The sequence below is a fragment of the Garra rufa genome, chromosome 20 (assembly GCF_049309525.1).
Source record: "Garra rufa chromosome 20, GarRuf1.0, whole genome shotgun sequence".
Classification (NCBI taxonomy): domain Eukaryota; kingdom Metazoa; phylum Chordata; class Actinopteri; order Cypriniformes; family Cyprinidae; genus Garra; species Garra rufa.
This window is the reverse complement of record NC_133380.1, coordinates 13,272,933-13,296,449: the sequence shown is the minus strand read 5'-3', so window position 1 is coordinate 13,296,449 and position 23,517 is coordinate 13,272,933. Positions and strand designations below refer to the sequence as shown.

At 35.5% G+C, this 23,517-nt stretch overlaps 3 protein-coding genes across 7 annotated transcripts in view; all 3 read right to left on the bottom strand.

Moving 5' to 3' along the window:
• Positions 1 to 1,210: 1,210 nt before the first annotated feature.
• On the bottom strand, positions 1,211 to 7,687 carry tmem169a (transmembrane protein 169a). The gene is made up of 3 exons (XM_073825463.1): positions 7,553 to 7,687; positions 7,077 to 7,402; positions 1,211 to 5,926 (listed from the first exon to the last, which is right to left on the bottom strand). Exons 2-3 carry the CDS (start codon positions 7,312 to 7,314, stop codon positions 5,292 to 5,294), a joined length of 873 nt encoding a protein of 290 aa, XP_073681564.1. The 5' UTR covers positions 7,315 to 7,402; positions 7,553 to 7,687; the 3' UTR covers positions 1,211 to 5,291.
• A 1,835-nt stretch (positions 7,688 to 9,522) lies between these two features.
• Positions 9,523 to 13,708, bottom strand: pecr (peroxisomal trans-2-enoyl-CoA reductase). Its single transcript, XM_073826252.1, has 8 exons — positions 13,585 to 13,708; positions 12,431 to 12,564; positions 11,203 to 11,368; positions 11,032 to 11,113; positions 10,810 to 10,906; positions 10,395 to 10,505; positions 9,997 to 10,108; positions 9,523 to 9,883 (listed from the first exon to the last, which is right to left on the bottom strand). The coding sequence occupies exons 1-8, from the start codon at positions 13,694 to 13,696 to the stop codon at positions 9,798 to 9,800; spliced, it is 900 nt and encodes a 299-aa protein (XP_073682353.1). The 5' UTR covers positions 13,697 to 13,708; the 3' UTR covers positions 9,523 to 9,797.
• Positions 13,709 to 14,646: 938 nt separating this feature from the next.
• map4k3a (mitogen-activated protein kinase kinase kinase kinase 3a) overlaps positions 14,647 to 23,517 on the bottom strand; it is a 103,867-nt gene continuing 94,996 nt past the window's right edge. For all 5 annotated transcript variants that reach the window (XM_073825269.1, XM_073825272.1, XM_073825271.1 and 2 more), the window contains 8 exons: positions 23,386 to 23,444; positions 22,202 to 22,305; positions 20,743 to 20,911; positions 19,839 to 19,907; positions 19,651 to 19,743; positions 19,385 to 19,455; positions 17,820 to 17,875; positions 14,647 to 15,959 (listed from right to left, as the gene is read on the bottom strand). In XM_073825269.1, the coding sequence (XP_073681370.1) occupies positions 15,872 to 15,959; positions 17,820 to 17,875; positions 19,385 to 19,455; positions 19,651 to 19,743; positions 19,839 to 19,907; positions 20,743 to 20,911; positions 22,202 to 22,305; positions 23,386 to 23,444 (709 nt within the window). In that variant the 3' untranslated portion in view covers positions 14,647 to 15,871. The remainder of the gene's footprint in view (positions 15,960 to 17,819; positions 17,876 to 19,384; positions 19,456 to 19,650; positions 19,744 to 19,838; positions 19,908 to 20,742; positions 20,912 to 22,201; positions 22,306 to 23,385; positions 23,445 to 23,517) is intronic.

Below are 23,517 nucleotides of genomic sequence, written 5' to 3'. Positions count from 1 at the left end.
CATTCATATGATGCGATCTCAGAACGAAAGCCTTTGATAGATAGATAGAAAACACCTAGATATCCTCAATAAATAAACCTAGTGCATTTAAAAATCTACATAAATCTACATTGGGGTGGACTGACTTAATGGTGTTTTACTTTCGCGTAGATATTCCTGAAATGTATCTACAAAAGTACCAAAAGCGAAACAAGCCATCTAAAGAATTCGAGGGGAATCCCGTTAAGGACTTTGTGGTATTGTTCCCACAGTTGTAGTCCACTGATCTATAATAGATCATTGATTCACGTTCATAAACGAACCGAACTTACGCAAATTTACATCGCACTTTAAAACAGTGATCATGAGATTCAATTTCCTTGGAACTGTTCATAGGATCAGTTGCAAAACAGCTTAAACGATTCGTTTACGTCTTCCCTGTGATCCGATTCGTTGAAAAGATTCGACTCAAATGAATGAACAACGACGTCTTTTAAATAAACGATACCCGTCCAAAGCTCTAACGAAGTGTCCATTTAGCCTTAACCCAGGACCTCATAGTTAAATGCCAACAACATCTGTAAACACCGATTAAATAAGATAGATATTCGAAAAGAACAAACTACGCCACTACGTAGCTAAAAATAAACTGACGTCGTGCGTCAAACAATATTGAGTTTAAAACTACTAGATCAAATTACCTTTGACTGACTGACCTTTGTCTACGCATTTCATGAAAATGCCATGAAGAGCTAATACTACAAATAAGTTAAAATATTGAAATATATATTTTTTAAATATCCTATTACAACTAACAGAAAAGAAGAAAAGGTTTTTGCCGATATATTACCGTTAACGCTGTGTGGCTTCATCTCGACGAGAGACCCTGAGAAACGCCAAGACCCAAAACGAAAGTAAGCCTATTCTTAAAGAGTCATATCTATGAAACAGGCCACGCCCCCCAAAAGGGGAATTCTCTAGTTTGTTTAAGGTTTAGTCATATATTTACACGCTCTTGCTCTTTATTAAAGATATTTATTTCTTTTAGTTCATTACACTTAATTAGTGGTGATTCTGTACCAGACCGGTTGAATTAAGGAGGGTCAAGGGAGGGACTGCCTGTTGACAAGCCACAAAAACATTCGTAAAAAAGGCTCGGTAATTACAGTTCTATGGCACGCCTTTTACAGTGTGCGCGAGCTGTAGGCTACTATACAAACCATACAACTGAAACAGCAAACGAAATTTTTTTATTAGAAATGGTTGAAAATGAAAACACACCTAGTGCATACTTGTGAAAACAACCTGTTGTCAAATACATGCTGTAAAAACAAAGTTTGTGCTTTGAAACCATGTTTACAGATAAACAGGTTGTTTTGTGCCAGGAGACAATATTTCATGTCATTCAAGTGTTGTTAGAGTAATTTTAAGGCTGGCATAATTGGAAAAAACAGGTCAAGGTCTTGTAATATGAGCAGCTTGATATGGTTTTTGTATAAGACAGCAGTTGGAAAAGTCCCAAAAGATAAACAAAAAGCAATAATCTCTTGTGCAAAGGACTGTAACTTTTGATGACTACAATTACTTCAATGAAACGAGGTTTACATCAAAGCTGCTCGTTTGCTATAGTACAACAATTTAGGGGCTTGTGATTGCATAATTGCATGTCAGATATAAACGTACAGCCTTTAAGCAATTTTGTTTTGACATATTTTACATTTTTTGTTGACATACTGCATTTCAGATTATTCAGTTCAGATGCATAGACCTTTGCTAAGATATTTGGTAGTATACAGGTTTCCCACACTTCTTGCAGAGTACGTTTGTCATTGATTTTTAATGTTTTATGCTGCTCACCAAACCTGCATTTATTTGATCTAAAGTACAGCAAAACTAACATTTTGAAATATTTTGACTATTTAAAATAACATTTGTATTTTAATATATTTTTAAAAATTAAAAAGCTAAATTTTGAGCATCATCCTTCAGAAATCATTCTAATATGCTGAGTATTATTACCAATATTTTAAACAGTCGAGTAACTGAAGTAATGGTGCTAAAATTCAGCTTTGAAACCACAGGAATAAATTACATTTTAAAATATATTCAAATAGAAAACAGTTATTGTAAAAGGTAAAACATATTTCAAAATTTACTGTTTTTGCTATACTTTGGATCAAATAAATGCAGGCTTGGTGAGCAGAAGAGACTTCTTTAAAAAAACAACAACAAAAAAAAAAAAAAACATTTCCAAGCCAGGAAAACACAATTTCAACATTCTCTGACATTTCACGATGCCATAGAAGAACATTTTTGTCTAAATGGTTCCATAAAGAACCTTTAACATCTGAAGAACCTTTCTTTTTCACAAAAGCTTCTATGTGGCAAATAAGGTTCCTCAAATTATAAAAAGGTAAGCAAGAACCTTTGACTGAATGGTTCTTCTATGGCATCGCTTGAAGAACCTTTTGAAGCACCTTTATTTTTAAGAGTGCAGTTTTAAATTTCCATGGAAAGCCTGCAATGTTACAATACAACAGAATTTCTACATTAACATCAGATAAAATGATTGTATATGAAGAGGAAATGAGTGCAATCATTCATACCATTTTCTATTGGAGTTTTTGAGGTGCAATATGAGAACCAGACATCGCTCCATCTGAAGTAGATGTATCTGTGAATTTCCTCTTAAAAGGTTTTTGAAACATAAGATGATCTTCTGGGACAACTGAGCCATTATCCTTAGGGTGTGTAAAACACTGTGGTTTTTAATGGCTGAGATCCTTGGTGAGCACTATTATAGCACCATTGTTGTAACACCTGTGGAAATACAAAGCACCACACTGCTTCAAACACTAACACAACAATTCAGTGATTTGGGACATATCCATACTTGGATATGAACTGAATATATATATAAAAAAAGTGTAAAACCACAAAGTGTAAACGTTAATTTACCTGCTTAGAATGTGGTTCTATGTGTGGTTCAGTGGTTTTCAAGTGAAAGTATCGGTTTGACTAAAAGAAGAAACATTATCTGTTTATCACATATCATCAAAGACTGTGTAATGCAGGCCAAAGGTAAATGCGTAGCATATCTCTGATTACGGATAGTACAGGCTGTGTAAAAACATGAAAGGCATTTCCTTCTCATTTCTTTTGAAGGATGTTCAGAGCTACACCTAATGAGTTTCAGTCTCATTTTTTATGGTCACTGCTGTACATAAAAACATTTAATAAAGGTATACTATGACTATCTGAAGTGGAAAAATAAAACTAGTGGAGGAACGTTTTTTACACTATTGTTCTGCGTAGATGAATCTGATGTTTTGACATATACAATTGCCTTTAATCATATCCACCTTTTAATTCAACGCGGAAGTAAGCCTATGGGTGAGACTCATTCATTAGCCACTATAGGGAAATAACGAGAAGAATAACAAGGTGCAGTAAACGGTAAAACTGTTTGCACTACAAACCAGGGTGTTCATAATGAAGATAATACATTAATAATATGGTAAGACACAACCAGTTTGCAATATCAGCCAGCAAAATGAGACATTTTGTACAGCTAAAAGTAGCTGGACGCAGATGAGATCGGAAGCCAGACCCATAAAACGTTTACGCAAAGAAGAAGGTGGATATAATGCCTTTAAACTAACTAAGACTATTGTTAAGTCCTACAAGATATGTATCTGTAAAAAAATGTAGTCTAAGCAAGTAAGGAGCATAACTGCCACACCTTATTGTCTTTAGATACAATCCGGAAACATTAACTTGTTTGACTCAGGGTAAGGCTGCAGTTCTGAGCACATTTACGCAATTTAGATTTTTAATAAGCTTACATGAGAAAACCCTGTTAGTGAATTAAAATAGATTATGTTCTCAAACAAAGTATTTAAAAACTAGCTTTAAGAGTGACTGCATCAACAGCATTAGTGTTTTTGTTATTTTTATAGCATTAAAACCTCATTATTTCTTATTTTTAAGTAGATATGGAAAGATAATGAGCTGAATTCTTAAGAGTAATGTGGCTTTATATTTCATTGTTTTCAGGGTGTTTCAGACTAATTCATGGATGATTCCCTAGCTATATGTACTTAAAAGAAAAAGCTCACTCCAAAACGAAAATTCTGTCATCACTTACCCTCATGTCATTACAAAATTACAGTAGTTTCTTCTGTGGAACATAAAAATGCTTTTTTGTTCACGTGGAAGTTAATGGGAATCAGAATGGTTTGGTTTTATGCAAACATGAGGGTGAGGAAATCATGGCAGAATTTTATTTATGGCTGACTTATGCTATTATATGAATGCTCAGGATTGGAAACAAGTTAAAGGATTAGTTCACTTCCAAAATTATTGTACTTAGCCCCATGTCATCCAAGATGTTAATGTCTATCTTTCTTCAGTCAAAAATAAATATTTCTCCATTTGTGGACTTAAATGGGGATCAATGGGTTAAAGGTCCAAATTGCAGTTTAAATGCAGCTTCAAAGGACTCTACATAATCCCAGCAGAGGAATAAGGGTCTCATCTAGCAAAACAAATGGCCATTTTCTACAAAAAAAAAATATACAAAATTATACTTTTCAACCACAAATGCTCGTCTTGCACTAGCTTGACTTGAGTTGGAAAGGTCATGCATGAAGTAGGTGCAAATACAGACCCAGTGTTTACAAAGCAAAAACGCAAAAAAGTCAAACGCACTTTACAAAGATAAGTAAAACAACGATGTTGGACGATTCTGAGGTTTTTTGCCCAACCCTACCTTTTTGAACCGGAGTACACAGACGAAGAACTAACCGCGTGTGACCTTTCCGATGTGTGAAATTGCAGATGCGCTTCGCAGAGCTAGTGCAAGGCAAGCATTTGTGGTCGAAAAGTATATAAAGGTTTTTTTTTTTTAGAAAATGGCTGATCATTTCACTAGATAAGAACCTTATTCCTCAATTGGGATTGTGTCCTTTGAAGCTGCATTGAAACTGCAATTTGGACCTTCAAAATATTGGCCACCATTGAAGTCCACTATATGAAGAAAAATCCTGGAATGTTTTCCTCAAAAACCTTCATTTCTTTTCGACTGAGGAAAGAAATACATGAACATCTTGGATGACACTGGAGCAAGCAAATTATCAGGAAATTTTTATTCTGGAAGTGAACTTTGTTATGTTGAAAAGAAAAATTTGGAAAAGAAAAAACTTGAGTTGACAAACTCACTGAAAAGTATGGAGACCTATCCTGTCCAATGCCACTTAACGTGCACTAACCCAAAACATTTCTCAAATCAAAAATATTTCTTCTTTTCAAATTCACAAAGTAGAAGTGTTCTCGACATCTTCCATCCTCTTCCCCTGAAGGGTCCCGGAAAGAGTGTCAGAGTCCAGCAGCTCGACCACATTGTACGGGGCGCAGTCCTCCAACCCCAGCTTACCACACATCCACCCACAGAAGCCCTTCTCTAGGTCCCTCACCGCCAGCCACCATTCTCCAAAAACCCAGGAAAGCTGGCTCACGGCGGCATACACCCCCATACAAACACACAACACCATGATTAGCACCGGATATAACAGAATGAGCAAGGGACACACCGTGATTTTATGCAGAAAGCTGCGTTCCTCATTGTAAACCAGGAAGACGTTGTACCATGTAAGTGTTCCGTAGTAAAACGACGTGATGAAGGAGAGAAGGAAGATGAACGGGGAGCAGGAAAGGCTCCAGAGGAGAACGTGAGGGCCCTGGCTGACCCCAAGCGCACAGGGTTTTTGTTTGGCTTCTGCGACTCCGTCACATTCTGCATCTAGACGCTCTTTGGAGCGCGCCATGTCTCTCAGCTCTTTGTCGGTAAGCGTCATGTAGATGTCTACCATTTGGCCTTTTCGCTTTCCCCGCGTGATGGTGCCAGTCAGGGTCACGAAACGGCTGTCAGGAGGGATATCCTCTTCTTCTGTGAATGAAAGATAGTATTGAGGAGGATATTGCATTAACAACACAGTATTATAAATAAATCTGTAGAATCCCCAGGAAAGAAAGAAAGAGGAAATGCAATAAACATTGTGAATGTGTGCAGTCCATGCCAGCAGGACTAGATTTAATAGGCTTGAATTAATTGCTTATTATGGAAAAATAACACTTATTTCACAACTAGCACTGTACTATGTTACATGTATGTTTAATAAATAAAATGTAGTAAAATTTAGTGACAAAATTGCAAATATTCTTCTTAACTTCTTATAAAGGTTTGACCCATGAAGATTTACACACTACTTTTCAAAAGTTTGAGATTGGTATGATTTTTATTTATTTTAGCTTACCAAGGCTACATTTATTTGATCAAAAAGAAATTATTCTAATATGCTGATTTATTATCAATGTTGAAAACAACTGTGCTGCTTAATATTTAGTAGGAAGCTCTGATTCTTTTTTTCAGGATTCTTTAATAAATAAAAATGTTCTTTTTAACTTTTATTTAACAAAAAAATCCTGAAAAATGAATCACAGCTTCCAAAAGAATATTAAGCAGCACAACTGATATCTAATAAAAGTAATAAATCAGCGTATTAGAATGATTTCTGAAGGATCATGTGACACTGAAGACTGGAGTAATGATGCTGAAAATTCAGCTTTGCATCAAAGGAATAAATTATATTTTAAAATACAATGGCATAGAAAATCATTATTTTAAACTGTAATAATATTTCACAACATTATTATTATTATTATTTTTTTTTTTGTATTTTTGATCAAGTTAACACAGCCTTGATGAACAGAAGAGAATACTTAAAAAAAAAAAAAAAAAACATTAAAAATCATACTGATCTCAAACTTTTGAACGGCATTTTTGGGGCATTTTTCAAGATTTTCAGATTTTTCTGGAAAAAATCTGTTCACCAGAAGAAGGATAAAACATAAAAGATAAAATCATATCATATTTAATATGAGGACAATTACTCATGGTCTCAATCTGGTATGTTCTGGAGAGAAAGCACACGTCATATGGAGCTGTTTTGATTACAGTAAACAAACAAATGACCAATTTCACTGCACTTGAACAAACATCACAACACAGTTCACACACAAAGATATCATATTTTCACCTTCGTCAAGTGGCGGACTAAAGGCTCCATCCACATCCGCTGAGGTTCCCTCCCCAGCATCCTCAACCTCCAAATCAGAGCGATAGATGATCTCTTTCTTTTTCTTCTTCTTCTTCCTTCGAGTGGTGGTTCCCTCCTCCTCTGCTGACCTCTGAAGTGTGTTGACCGGGGTCTCCTCTGTCCCAATCACTCTCTCCAGCTCCAAACCACTGATGTCTCCAGATGCCCCTTCACTCATGACTATAAACCCAGCGAGATTCCTATGATGTCAGTATGCAGCTGGACACACCTGTGTTGTGTCAATCACTCTTTTGGGATCTTCCCTTCTGGAATGAGAAGAAAAATCACGACATGCCGTTATAAATGCTACTTGGTTTTGAATTGCATCGCATTTTAGGAGCTAGCACTGTTTATCTCAAGTCACACCCCACGCGTACTATTCAAACAATACTGATGTGAGAATACGCGGTTCTTACCTCGAATAAACCCCCAGGCAAATGCATGCAGATGTCGCTTGCTTATTCGGCTCATTATTTGCAAGTGCTCCCCACGTGTAACATTTTGGCGCTGGGTTTATTTTTCTCGGACAGTGCCACATCGAGGACAACGCATCCCCCTCTCGCCGCTAATGCCATTGTTTGGCCAATCAGCGGTGTGCGCGCAGCGCTCAATGCGCATGCTCGCGTTTTGTGGCGCTCTGCCTAGCAACCGGTGCTCTGCAGGGAGCCTCAATTTTTAAACGAGTTCGGAGTTGATGCCAGAAAAACGATTAATCATTTATTCCCCGCTGCCAATGAACTAAAAATGACTGTAATAATCCTTTTTAATAAAACTATGATTTATACTGCAACGCAAGCAAAAAGTGCTGAACTAGAGGTTTGGATATCAGTCATTCATAACATTTTATCATTGGTAGTGAATTTATAAGTATTGTCTGTGTCCTGAATTTAATATTTCTTTAATCTTTTGAAATAAACTAACAAAAAGTTAACGTAGTCCTCAGGGATGGTGACACATTTGGTATGAAATTTTGTAAAAACAATCAATGTGTTAAAAGACCCTGTTCGTTTTCTTGCTATCCACCTTATTACCCTGGTGAAAAAAACAGCTAAAACCAGCCTAGGCTGGTTGGCTGGTTTTAACTGGTAAACCAGCAGGTCATCAGGCTAGTTTTAGAAAGGTTTTGGCACTTTTCCTACCAGCTAAAACCAGCCTGGCCAGGCTGGGAGACCAGCTAAAACCAGCTACTTCCAGCTTAAACCAGCCAACCAGCCTAGGCTGGTTTTAGCTGGTTTTTTTTTTTTTCAGTCTGGCTTCCAGTCTCATCCACCTCCAACTCTCTTAGCTGTACAAAACAGCTCGCTTTGTTGCTTGATATTGCTAATTGGTGTCTTACCATATTATTTTATTGTATTATCTTAATTATAAACACATTGGTTTGCAGTGCAAACGTTTTACCATTTACTGCACCTTGTTTTTCTTCTGGTTATTTACTGAAAGAGGGTTTGCACTTAAGCCACAGTTTGGTCAGTTACTCGGATGTAAACAACAGCATGGATTGCATGGTTAATGTACTTTTGAATGTTGTTCTGCTAATTTATGCTGTCTAAACCACAGAAAAAAACGCGTGGAAGCTGCTAAAACATAGCGAAGGACTTAGTAAGCAGGAAAGGGCACAATATTTTGACAAACTAAAGTTAAATACATAGTTTAGCCTAATATTTCAACTACCTGACTGGAAATGATAAGAACAAACACAAATGTTGCCAAGATTCTTGCCTTGGAAATCCAGGTTCAGTTTGGCCAACCACAAATGCCTTTTGTTCCTCAAGACAGTTGTTTTTTTGCACTCTTCTTCTTGATTTTTGTTATAACTTTTGGCAGTCTACTACTCCAGATTTCTTCCCCAATAAGTTAAATCTGACCAATTAGTACAGCCCAAAACATGACAATAACTGACCAATTTCAGCAGCCAATTATCAGCAAAATATCAGTTTCGTTTGGTTCAATAGCACTGTTTACGCTCAGTGCTGCCAACGTGGGCGATTGATGAAAAAACACTCTTTAGCTGCTAATGCACGTTTTGTTAGGCTTACTTCTGTGTTGAGGAATAAGTTGGATAGTGAAAATAATCAAACTATTATTAATAAATCTGAAGTCCCTGCTGAAAAAAACTGGTTTAAGCAAGAATTAGCTGGTTTTAGCTGGTGGTCTCCCAACCTGACCAGCTAAGACCAGCCTGGGAAAGTGGCCAAAACCCTTCTAAAACCAGCCTGCTGACCATCTATGACCAGCTAAAACCAGCCAACCAGCCTAGGTTTTAGCTGTTTTTTTTTCAGCAGGGGAATTTCTGTTATACCATTTTATAGGCATATTAACTATTAATGAGCCACAGAGCTACCCGACAGAAATGACCTAGATAACTAAAGCAATTTCTTAAAAGCTGTTACAACAGAACATTTATTTTTAATATTTGTAATCTTATTGTGACAGTTGATTGTTTTTTAGAAATCTTATAAATGTATTATTCACAATATCCTTCTATTACAGAAATGTACATTGATTAAACACACAATTAGAGTTCAGTTATGAAATTCAGTGAGCAGCATTTAAAGGCCACAGTCGAGATGTGCTGCAATTCCTAGAAACAAAACATTTGTGGTCCACCCACACTGTGATGAAGAGCAGCTGTTTGACAGTCTAGACTTGTTTTGTTATGATTCACAGCTTGGATTTGGTCATTTCCATGATTTTTCTCAATATGTCTGTATTTTCTCCCTCTGGGGCTGGAGGCCAGGCATTGTGATCTGTTCAGAGAGACAAAGTGAAAGTATTTGCATACTCAAATAGCAAGGTCAACATCCGTTTTTTGATTTCGAAACTATGACAACATGTATTATGCCACCATCTGGTTAGGTACCTGGTATTTCCCACACCGAGTGGTAGAGACTCTGTCCTGCATCAACTTTCAAGGTTGCTCCAGTAATGTAGCTGGCAGCCGGAGACAGCAAGAAACATACAGCTGGCGATATCTAAAGCAAATATTTTAATCTCAGATTATTTAAACAATAATTTGATAATTTTGCATAAGAGATTCATTCAAAAACAGTTAACATTTTTTAATTATTCCAAACTTTTGACCAGCAGTCAATGTTGCCAAGTCCGCAAGTTTCCTATTTTCCTAGGGCTAGTTTTGAGTAGCAATTGGGTGGGTTTTGTTGTAAAAACACGACAACCCTCCCAGCAGTGTATATACATACACAAAGCTATAAATATTACATTTACAGTAGTTTTAAAACATAATAGGTTATAATAAACCTCCTCAGGAACACCAAGTCTTTTAGCCGGACTGGATGGCACCGACATCTTAAACATTATTGGACCAATTTCTTTGTAGTTTTCCATTGCAGTTTTGGAGATGATAGTTCCCTACATTCAAAAAACACAAAACACACAATTTCTTATGTGATATAAGACCAGGTAAAGTTAACACTGAAGTTTACAGTAGTCATATTAGAATTACACATGCTTATTTGAGACCATAATACTATGGAAACATTTTCAAGCAAGGCTATTTTTCTCTACACTTAATTTGCATTTAAATTTTCATTTTGTGGATTTACCCAACGCAGCATGCAAAAGATGAATATATTACAATCAAACACTGAATTTCAGTGTCTCTGAGTGGGCAGCACTATATAAATACTGTACATGATTTTAAACTGGCACTAACCGGAGCCACAGAGTTGATCCGGACCCCACTATCAGCCCACTCAATGGCCAGGCTCTTGGTGAGGTTGTCCACTGCTGCTCTGGCTGCTCCTGTGTGCCTGTCAGAAAAAAGCCCAGCAGTTCAACAAAATAGAGTCAAAATGCATTACTGTGAAGATTAACCCACCTCAAAAATGCAAAGTAATATGCATTTTCTATTATATTGTTAAAAAGTCCAACTCACGCCATTCCAGGGAAACCCTTCCACATGTCCGCAATGATGTTTACAATTACACCTCCATGATCTTTCATCCATACATTGTATGCTACAAATTAGGAGCAAAAAAATTGAGAGTAGCCTTTGAATTTGCTATGCAGTCAGCTATCTCATTTCACATTTCCATGTATGCCTAACCTTCTTTGCAACATAAGAATGTTCCATTGAGGTTAGTGTCAATCACAGCTTTCCAGCCTTTTTCGCTCATTGTGTTCGCTGGGCTGGAAAACTGCCCACCTCCATTATTCACCAAAAAGTCAATCTTCCCATGAAGCTTCAGAGTGGAGGCCATTAGGTTTTTCACCTGTCAAAAAATAGGATCTGAATCTGAATCTTTTCTCACATCATTAAAATTCAAACCTATACTGCTATTATTTAGAAACAGGAATTGCAGTCATTTGCCGGTTGGAGAAACCAAACTTTATCCTTTATGGCTTGTTAAGTTAACATGCTAAAAACAAAGACTATTTTTGACATACACTACCAGTCAAAAGTTTTTGAACATTAGGATTTTTAATGTTTTTTTTAAAGAAGTGTCTTCTGCTCACCAAGCCTGCATTTACAATTTTGAAATATTTTTACTATTTAAAATAACTGCTTTCTTTTTGAATATATTAAAAATCTAATTTATTCCTGTGATCAAAGCTAAACTTTCAGGATCATTACACTCCAGTCTTCGCTGTTCAAGAAACGTTTTTTAAATTATTATTCTTATTATCAATATTTAAAATAGTTAAGTAATTTTGTTTTTAGGATTCATTGATGGATAGAAAGATCCAAATATCAGTATTTATCTGAAATAGGAGTTTTTTGTAACATTATACACTACACCATTCAAAAGCTTGTACTTACACTTGAGTCAGTATAATTTTAGGGGGGAAAGAAATTATAGAAATTAATACTTTTATTTAGCTTTAAATTGATCAAAAGTGATAATAAAAACATTTATAATGTTACGAAAGATTCCTATTTCAGATAAATGGTGTTCTTCTGAACTTTCTATTCATCAATGAAACCTGAAAAATTCTACTCAGCTGTTTTCAACATCATAATAATAATAATAATAATACATTTTTGAGCAGCAAATCAGAATATTAAAATTATTTCTGAAGGATCATGTGACATGAGTAATGATGCTAAAAATTCAGCTTTGAAATCACAGGAATAAATTACATTTTAAAATATATTTAAATAGAAAACTTATTTTAAATAGAAAAAATATTTCACATTTTTAGTGTTTTTGCTGTACTTTGGATCAAATAAATACAGGCCTGGTGAGCATAATAGACTTCTTTAAAAAAACATTATACTGTTCGAAAACTTTTGATACTTCTCGGGCATAAACATGAGACTGTGAGACTGTCACCTCTTCTTCATTTCGAATGTTGCACTGAATAGGGGTCACTTGAGCCGGACTAGATGGTGGGATTTTCTGCGTCAGCTCTTCAGCTGCTGACTCCAAACGCTCAAGCTTCCTAGATGATATGACCACACTGCAACCTACAACATAAGTGATAAATGAGACTCTAGATTTTTGTATAAATAATAATATATAAATAAATATTTTTGTATAAATACAAGTTTTCATTAATAGTTTAAAATATTTGCTTAACACTGCAGACAAAACAATTTATTTATTTATTTACTTTTTGTGTGTTTTAGGTACTGGTAATTTTGGGATTTGGGGCTATTTTTCTTTAATAACATGCCTTCTTTCAGCGAAAAAAACCCCACATCTAAAATACACATTTATTTCAATTATACTACATCTTTAAATACTCAAAAGTTTTTTTTTTCTCATGCACTGAGCTAGAAATCTCGACTTAAGTAGCACTTATGTACAGCAAACTTTAGTTTTATACTCATCTACATTCTGGAGGTTTTTTTAGGAGTTGTTAATATATGATTCACAAACATTGTGATATTTTTTTTATTTATTTATTGGCTGTTGAGGGTTGACAGTAATTTTTAATTTACGATAAATAATATTTAAAAACTCATCCTTCAGAAATCCTTCTAATATGCTGATCTGCTGTTCAAGAAACATTTTTTATTATTACCAATATTTTTTCAGGATTCTCTGATTAATAGAAAGATCCAAAGATCAGCATTTATCTGAAATAAAAATCTTTTGTAACATTATACAGTATAACATTCAAAAGCTTCGAGTCAGTATAATTTGTATCTGAAAAACTCTGTGAAAGCATTAATATATGAACAAAGTGGGGAAAAGAATATCTGTTTTGGAAATAAGTGAATATTTAATTTGGGGACCGCCTTATTTGCATATTTACACGTAAGAGAAATGTAAATTATAATCTAAAAACATCAAATATACTGTATTATTGCAATAACTGAATAAGTAATTACTAATATGTGATATGTGAAACGTGAGAACAAATATTTTTAATAAATGAGTGACTGATTGCTTGTTTGCTCAGTATCTGGAGTAAAGTTCACTGTAGTCCTGATCTAAACACAAAGTCAAATCCATCTGTAAAACTTCCAATAAATGCATACCTAACTGTAAGAGCTCCGAAGTTATAGCTTTTCCTATCCCAGTCCCGCCTCCTGTCACAATTGCAACTTTGTGATTGAAAAGACCTGCTTTAAAAACACTGGACGCAGCCATGTCTGTGACGAAACGAACACACTGTGTGTGAAGCAAGATTCTGTTCATATGTTTATATAATAAAAGTCATTTCCGGTTGTGTCGAGCTAACTTTTTTTGGTGCGCACGTTTATTTTGCCTGGGAAAGTTTGCACTTCGAGCTTATGGCTCCAGTTGAGGTTAAGAGTTTACATACACATCGCAGAACATGCAAAATGTTAATTATTTTACCAGCATAAGGGGGATCATACAAAATGCATGTTATTTTTTTTATTTAGTACTGACCTGAATCATATATTTCACTTAAAAGACGTTTACACATAGTTTACACAAGACAAAACAATACTTGAATTTATAAACATTACACCGTTCAAAAGTTTACATATGCTTGATTCTTAATACTGTGTTACCTGAATGATCCACTGCTGTTTTATTATTGTTTGTTTAGTTATAGTTATTCATAACTATCACTAAACAAAACAAAAAACAAAACAAAAAAAAAGCTGTTTATCCTGAACAATTAAACTGCCCGCTGTTTAAAAAAAAAAAAAAAAAAAAAGAACTTTAGGTCCCACAAATTCTTTGAGCATTTTTGTGTATTTGAACCCTTTCCAGCAATGACTGTATGATTTTGAGATCCATCTTTTCACACTGAGAACAACTGAGGGACTCATATGCAACTATTACAGAAGTTCAAACGCTCACTGATGCTCCAGAAGGAAACACGAGGCATTAAGAGCCGGGAGTGAAAACTTTTGAACAGAATGAGTATGTGTACATTTTTCTGTTTTTGCCTAAATATCATTTTTAAAATTTAGCACTGCCCTTCAGAAGCTACTTTTAATGTTTCCCAGAAGACAAAATAAGTAAAATTTTCCCGCAAATGATTAGTAATACATAAGCAATGTGTATTTAAGTCTGAACGTAAGAAGATTACTGTTATTGTTACACGAAACACGAAATACATCCAAGTATGTAAAACCATGTGATTTTATTTTACAATATGTACACTGACACAAAACGAAAATTAATTCCATAACCACTGTCAATCAAGAAACAAGAAGAGAACTTACGGAATATGTTGATCTATTCTTATGGTGTAATTACCTTTCAACGACAGTTCTGAGAGAGATTTAATGCCAGTCCGTGTTTACATCGACTGACAAATCCCAGCATAATCTTCTAAATAGTGTGTACAGCACTCAAATTACATACAAATACAGCTGGATGCAGTGATGGCAGTGATGCCATCCACATAACAAGCTTGTGAACTCAAGTCTGATTGATTTAAAACGACATAAAAACATCCTAAAGATTTATTGCTTATTAGGGTTATACATGTATACACATTTACAAAAAATACGTGTGTATATATCTATATATGTTATTATCTGCATGGTTTTAAACATACACTTACATACACACATCAACATTTTAATAACATTGTGCAAATTTGAAGTGAGTGCATACCACAGAGTTAAAAACAATTACAAGGGCCATTGAATTAAAAGTTGCTCAATAAAAACACATTTGGCTTAATATAAAAAAGATTACGTTGTACAATAAAAACAAACAAAAATCAAAGTTAAGAAGGCAAGTCTTGGAAAGATGGGCACTTCAGCTTTGTGATTCCTAAACTATTGCATATAACAAAAATGATCTGTTCTAGAGGTCATTTTAAGTAGTACCCAGCATCTCACAGTCCTTTACAACAGCCAACGCTGCCACAAACCTGTACAACATAAATGTGCTGATATCTACACAACCAATACAAAGCGTACAACTTAACACTACTATGTATGTACATGAATTAAATACATGTCTTCAAGCACTTGTGTGGTTAGCGTCAAGTGTGTGTAGTGGCCAAAAACAAAACAAAACAAGTTTTGCTTTAGGGGGGAAAAAAATTAATACGTGTTTATGTGTGTGTGTTTCAGGTAAAAAATAAATTAAAACTGCTAGAAGCCAAACCAAAGCCTCTAAAACAGGTAAGGGTGAAAGTGCATACTGTAGTATATTGTGCGGAGATCTTTATGTCCGCTCAAGTCTTCCTCTGTGCTCTCAATGGTTCAACAACAGCATATCTGTGGTTCTTCTGAGACGTGGCCAGTTGTCATCGGGCCACATGAAACCAAAGACTCTCGTTACAACGCTGCATACCGGCATGTAGTGTTTTCATCCCATGATGCATTGCAATCAGTAGCTGTTTTCATGGCCTGCGAGGATGTAGAGATTGCTGTGTGCTGTGGGGTTGTCTGTTGGTCGGCTCTCCAAAACCACCACTCTATAAAATAAATGACATAAAAACAAATGCAGATGACCCGATGCCCTTTTTGCAAAACATATGTGACCCTTAGAGTTGTTCAAATGAAATTCTAAGCAATGCATATTACTAATCAAAAATTAAGTTTTGATATATTTATAGTAGGAAATGCACAAAATATCTTCATGGAACATGATCTTTACTTAATATCCTAATGATTTTTGGCATAAAAGAAAAAATAATAATAGTGACCCATACAATGTATTTTTGGCTATTGCTACAAATATACTCGTGCTACTTAGGACTGGTTTTGTGGTCCAGGGTCACATACAGTGGGTACGGAAAGTATTCAGACCCCCTTAAATGTTTCACTCTTTGTTATATTGCAGCCATTTGCTGAAATCATTTAAGTTCTTTTTTTTCCTCATTAATGTACACACAACACCCCATATTGACAGAAAAACACAGAATTGTTGACATTTTTGCAGATTTATTAAAAAAGAAAAACTGAAATATCACATGGTCCTAAGTATTCAGACCCTTTGCTGTGACACTCATATATTTAACTCAGGTGCTGTCAATTTCTTCTGATCATCCTTGAGATGGTTCTACGCCTTCATTTGAGTCCAGCTGTGTTTGATTATACTGATTGGACTTGATTAGGAAAGCCACACACCTGCTATATAAGACCTTACAGCTCACAGTGCATGTCAGAGCAAATGAGAATCATGAGGTCAAAGGAACTGCCTGAAGTGCTCAGAGACAGAATTGTGGCAAGGCACAGATCTGGCCAAGGTTACAAAAAAATTCTACTGCACTTAAGGTTCCTAAGAGCACAGTGGCCTCCATAATCCTTAAATGGAAGACGTTTGGGACGACCAGAACCCTTCCTAGAGCTGGCCGTCCGGCCAAACTGAGCTATCGGGGGAGAAGAGCCTTGGTGAGAGAGGTAAAGAAGAACCCAAAGATCACTGTAGCTGAGCTCCAGAGATGCAGTCGGGAGATGGGAGAAAGTTGTAGAAAGTCAACCATCACTGCAGCCCTCCACCAGTCGGGGCTTTATGGCAGAGTGGCCCGACGGAAGCCTCTCCTCAGTGCAAGACACATGAAAGCGTGCATGAAGGACTCCAAGATGGTGAGAAATAAGATTCTCTGGTCTGATGAGACCAAGATAGAACTTTTTGGCCTTAATTCTAAACGGTATGTGTGGAGAAAACCAGGCACTGCTCATCACCTGTCCAATACAGTCCCAACAGTGAAGCATGGTGGTGGCAGCATCATGCTGTGGGGGTGTTTTTCAGCTGCAGGGACCGGACAACTGGTTGCAATCGAGGGAAAGATGAATGCGGCCAAGTACAGGGATATCCTGGACGAAAACCTTCTCAGGTGCTCAGGACCTCAGACTGGGCCGAAGGTTTACCTTCCAACAAGACAATGACCCTAAGCACACAGCTAAAAGAACGAAGGAGTGGCTTCACAACAACTCCGTGACTGTTCTTCCAGGTGTGAAAAACTTGTTGCGTCTTTCCCAAAAAGACTCATGGCTGTATTAGATCAAAAGGGTGCTTCTACTAAATACTGAGCAAAGGGTCTGAATACTTAGGACCATGTGATATTTCAGTTTTTCTTTTTTAATAAATCTGCAAAAATGTCAACAATTCTGTGTTTTTCTGTCAATATGGGGTGCTGTGTGTACATTAATGAGGAAAAAAAATGAAATTAAATGATTTCAGCAAATGGCTGCAATATAACAAAGAGTGAAACATTTAAGGGGGTCTGAATACTTTCCGTACCCACTGTGTGTCCTTAGTTTGGTACATCAGTAATCAAGTGTATAATGTTAATTACTTAATGATTTGTAACTGGATTGTAGATTCTCACCTGTCTGAACCCAGAAGCCTGAATATTCTGGAGTTGTCAGAAATCTCCTGTGTAATCTGGAATACAAAATGTGGTCAGAATAATTGGATTACACAACATGCATGGCATTGTATTGGGAGGTGGCTGTCCCGAACCCGAACCCGAACTTATGAATGCAAATTAAAATTCTGTAATGTGATGTGGTCACTACCAAAACATTACTGTCACTACCGAAGATGTGCAGTCACAAATGAAACATGGGGTATTTTGTCAAAAGTAAAGCATATTGAATCATTGAAGGAGTGGAATTCTGGATCGAGCTTGAACTCCATGATAATAATAATAATTATTATTATTATTTCTCGTGTTTTTATTAACCTTCTAGGTTGTTTGATGATTGAATAGAGTTAGCAGTTTTCCAGAGTCAAGATGTCATGTCACAGGAGGTCAGGGTGACCCTCCTGCTTACGTGATCAGGACATCTGTGATATCAATGTTCATGTTTTTCTGATAGATATTAAAGTGAATCCTGTTTGATTCAGTTTCTACCTTCTAAGAGGCTGACTGCATAGTATGTGTGTAACTAACCATACTGATGAAGTGTCTTGCCAGAGCTAGGCAACCTTGACGAGAAGATAATGTTGTTGTGTGTCTGCGTGTGTCAGTATCGGTCTTTGAGTTCAGATGAGAAGACTGTCCCAGAGAAGTTCGTCATCTGTCACAGTCCTGGTCAGACCCATAATCTCTTGTCCCCTAAATAATCGTTTGCAGATATGCTTTGAGTTTGACGTCCACAAGTGGAGATGCTCTAAGTTTATCTAGGTTTAGACCAATCAGCATGTTCCTAACCTATGCATTGACGTAGTCAGCAACCTCTGTTAGAGTAAAAGTACTGGTGTTTTGAACATGTACACAGAGCGGCCTTCGAACTCCATTGAAGCTGACTTCTGCTGATGAAACTGCAAACTATTTTCTTCAGTAAACCTGACTTCGATTGATTGAATCTTTGACTCCTGGTTTTTGTTTATCATATCTGGTCCTTGGGTTTTAACTGTGAATTCCCTTACATCATAAAACTAAGATGTTATGATAGTGTTGGTTCAATGTATATTCAAACTAATAAATCAGTATGATTTTCTTTTTGCCTTTTACAAAGACAAGTTGGATTCAAAACACAACATATCGCATAAATCACACTTGAAATATTGTTAAAATTGTAATTGTCATTGATTTACCTCTGAAAACTATTTAATAAAATATATTTACATTGTAGATTGTAAGCAAAATCTTAATAGGTCAATGTAACTATTTTTATTAAATTATATATTACTGTGTTTCAGTAGTGACACATTTGGAGAAAGGATAAATATCCCCAAACTTTTTTTTTTCCCAAGACTTTGAACAAATTCCTGTAGAATGGCCTATACATACATATATATATATATATATATATATATATATATATATAGCAGTAGCTGTAGTAGGTTTTTCTGCTTCACAACAAGGTCCCACGTCAGGGTTTATTTAGTCATACTATTGACTGGCTGTCTGTACATCATCTCTCACATATGTAAAGCTTGACTTGCCTCATTAGACTTGAAGCTGCGTCCTTGCATGCCATGCCTCCAGAAGGCCAACACACTGTCTTGAAGGCAAACTAATAGGAATAGATAGATGCATAGAGAGACAGAGTTAATAAAACAGAGATTTTATGTATTTTAAAAATCAATTAAACATTTTGTCCATACAAAAGTGTTTAAATATGCCTGAAGTCTAAGTGCTAAATTTGATGGGCTTTGAAAATGGAGGTACATTTACTTGAGGCCAACGTTAATGCACCAAGGTCTCATACCTATTGATTCAATCTGGAAGTTAAAAGTCAGTTCGGCGGAGAGTTTTCGACTGGACTTCATCCGACCTTGCAAATTTACAATCTTAATGCACCCTACAGAGGAAGAAGAGAAGCAATTAATCACTATATCTGTTGTTTTTTTTATAAGCATGCATCTGTTATTAATCTGTTCATGCCATGTTACTTACGATCTAAGCAGACTAAAATCGTATCTCTCTCCAGCTGGGTCACATGGATCACGCAGCTCTGTGGGGTATCTGAAACAACAACCATTTCTAGAATTTAGCTTTTTTATATTCAAAAAGATAAAAAGCATTTAATATATATATATATTTGTAGCAATAGCCAAAAATACATTGTATGGGTCAAAATGATTGATTTGTCTTTTATGCCAGAAATCATTAGGATATTAAGTAAAGATCATGTTCCATGAAGATATTTTGTAAATGTCCTTGGAAAACTTTAAAAGCAATTTTGACAGCTTGGACAACTTTAAAAGCAATTTTCTCAGTATTTTGATTTTTTTTGCACCCTCAGATTCCAGATATTCAAACAGTTGTATCTCGACCAAATATTGTCATATCCTAACAAATTATACATCAATAAAAAGCTCATTTATTCAGCTGATCAGATGATGAATAAATAACCTTATGACTGGTTTTGTGGTGCAGGGTCACATATATATTAAAATACAGAGTGGTGGCCAAAATTATTAGAACACTAGTTTTTTCACCAGCTAAAAATGGTTTTAAGTCAGTTATTTCTAGCATTTGCTGTAGTGTATCAGTAGGACATATCTGTTTAGATTTCCAAACATTTATTTTGCTATTAATTGTAAAAATTTAAAGATATTTTTGTTTGGAGCACTGGCTGTTGTCAGACTTCTTGTGCAAACAAAAATATCACTGGATTATTACAATTAATGGCTAAATAAATGTTTGGAAATGTAAACTGATATTTCCTACTGTCACATTACAGCTAAAGATAGAAATAACTGATTTAAAACAATTTTAGCTGGTGAAATACTAGCTAAAATTAATAGCATAAACAAGCGATTTGTAGTATAATGGTGTCATGTTTTAAAGTACCCACCAGAATCGAACCAATTGGAGGTAGAGTTGGGGTTGAGGGTCTCAAAGCGCACCACCTGGTTAAGCTCTGTCCCTTTGCTCACAGCTATGCAGATGAGAGGATACTGATGCTCTGGAACCACCAGCATCTCAAACACTTCCAGCGGACACGGCAGGGGGAAGTCTATGCTCTGCGGGGAACGAGTCGGTGCTTAATTTGGAACAGTGTGCATGTGAAAATGCCAATAAGTTATTTTAATTAGAAGTCTTAAGTAAAGAATCAGCAATTTTAGAAGCTTAAAAGAAGCATGAATAGTTAATAATGTGGTCTGCGTGGTACATGCTGTTTCCAAAACCTTGAGTTAAACACCTCTCCTATTGGTTTCAGTGTAATGCTAATCTGCATATCACTCTGTAACATTCCCTGTGTCTCACTGCGCCTACTAGAGGTCACACTTTGTCTTAAAGAAATGTAACCATTATGAAAATTGACTGCGATTTCTTGTGAGGCTTAGAGTCCCCGAAAAATTTAAATTGAAGTTTTTTGGCTTTTAGTATGAATATGTTAGCCTTAAGGTTATCTATAAGTTAGTGTGCTTCAAAACAATAACAAAATTTGCAGAATAGATAGGAGAATAGAAGATATAAGCATTCAAAACTTAAAGTCTCTCACTTCCGCCCATATGTATGAACGATTTTGATCACCCTGCACCTCAGCTTCTCATCAAACTTTCTGTCCAATCAAATTCTCTCTAGAATCGAAGCGTCCCGCCCCTATACTATAAACAGACGCTGAAGCTGCGGCTGAAATCGATCACTTGTTCAGAGTTAGTATTTTTTGAACAGCTCAGAGCGATTTATATGTGTGAACTGGCACAGACCATAAAATGAATCGGATCCATTTGCATTCTACAAAGAATGGTGTATTTTACAGGGAAATGGATGATTGTTGCTGTCATACACTGTCGAATGCGGCTTTACCCAGCTCAACAGCTCTAACCAAAGCTATTATAAACAAAGCACTATTGGCTATTTAAAAAAGGGGAATGTTTGATATAAAGTAAGCATATTAGCATATTATATCATATAAGGATTTCTGAAGGATCATTTGACACTGAAGACTGGCGTAATGATGCTGAAAAATTAGTTTTGAGATCACAGGAATAAATTACATTTAAAAAAATATTCAAATAGAAAACAGTCATTTGAAATAGTAAAAATATTTCAAAATTGTACTGTTTTTGCTGTACAAAAGGGCATGTTTGATATGTCCCGCCCTCTCTTTTCTATTTCAGTTGAAACTACGTCAACATATAGAATAACGCAAAGGGGTATCAAAGCACTTGAGTGGACCTTTAAGGTATTATACTTCCTCAGTTTTCAAAGTAATGGTTACTTTTCTGAAACCAGGCAGCATCAATGATGTATGCGGCTGACAAATCTGACATCTGGAGCTTGTTTTGGTGATGGGAACCAGTTACCTTGACCAACATGAATTTTTGCATGGGCTCCACCCACTCAAAAAGGACAATACTGGATTGAAAGGCACCACACAGATACTTGTGTCCAGTATACGGATTCCTCACTGAAAATAAACAAGGCAACAAAAAAAAAAAAGATACTTTTAAACAACCAGGCTGTGTTAAATTGATCAAAAGTGACAGTAAAGACACTTATAATGTTAGAAAAGATTTCTATTTCAAATAAATGCTGTTTTTGTTTATGAATCAAATAATCCTGGAAAAAATGTAGCACTGTTCCCACAATGAAAGTAAACAATTCCTTAGGACACAAGGGTGAATAATTAATGACAAAATTTTCATTTTAGGGTGAACTATCCCTTTAATTATTACAAACTACCACCCTTGTATAGCCTACACTAGTCATTACTAGTCATTCAGTGTCAAATGATCCTTCAGAAATTCTTATATGATATAATATGCTAATATGCTGATTTACTGTTCAAGAAACATTTATTATTATTATTATCAATATTTAAAACAGTTGAGAATTTTTTTCAGGATTCTTTGATGAATAGAAAGATCCAAAGAGCAGCATTTATCTCAAATAAAAAGCTTTTGTAACATTATACACTATACCATTCAAAAGTTTGGAGTCTATAATTTTTTTTTTTTGGTAAAGAAACTATATAAATTAACATTTTTATTTATCAAGGATGCTTTAAACTGATTAAAAGGGATGACAAAGACATTTATAATTTTACAAAAGATTTCTATTTCAGAAAAATGCTGTTCTTCTGAACTTTCTATTCATCAAAGAAACCAGAAAAAAAATCTACTTAGCTGTTTTCAACATAATAATAATAATAATAATAATAATAATGTTTTTTGAGCAGCAAATCAGAATATTAGAATGATTTCTGAAGGATCATGTGACTGGAGTAATGATGCTAAAAATTCAGCTTTGAAATCACAGGAATAAATTGCAATTTAAAGTATATAAATATTTAATAAAACAAAAATATTTCAAAATGTTACTGTTTTAGCTGTACTTTGGATCAAATAAATGCAGGCTTGGTGAGCAGACAGACTTCTTTCAAAAAACATTAAAAATCTTACTGTTCAAAAACTTTGGACTGGTAGTGTTTATATTACTGAATCCAGAAATACAGAAGAAAAAAAGAAAATGACGGGATCTTGCTCACCTACACAGCACTTTTGACACCCTTTTGTTTCAGGGATCTTAGTAGACACTGAGTATTTCCTGAAATTCAAATAAAAATGTAGAATAAAGTATTTACATTTTGACCACTGGTCACATCCTCACGCTCACGTTC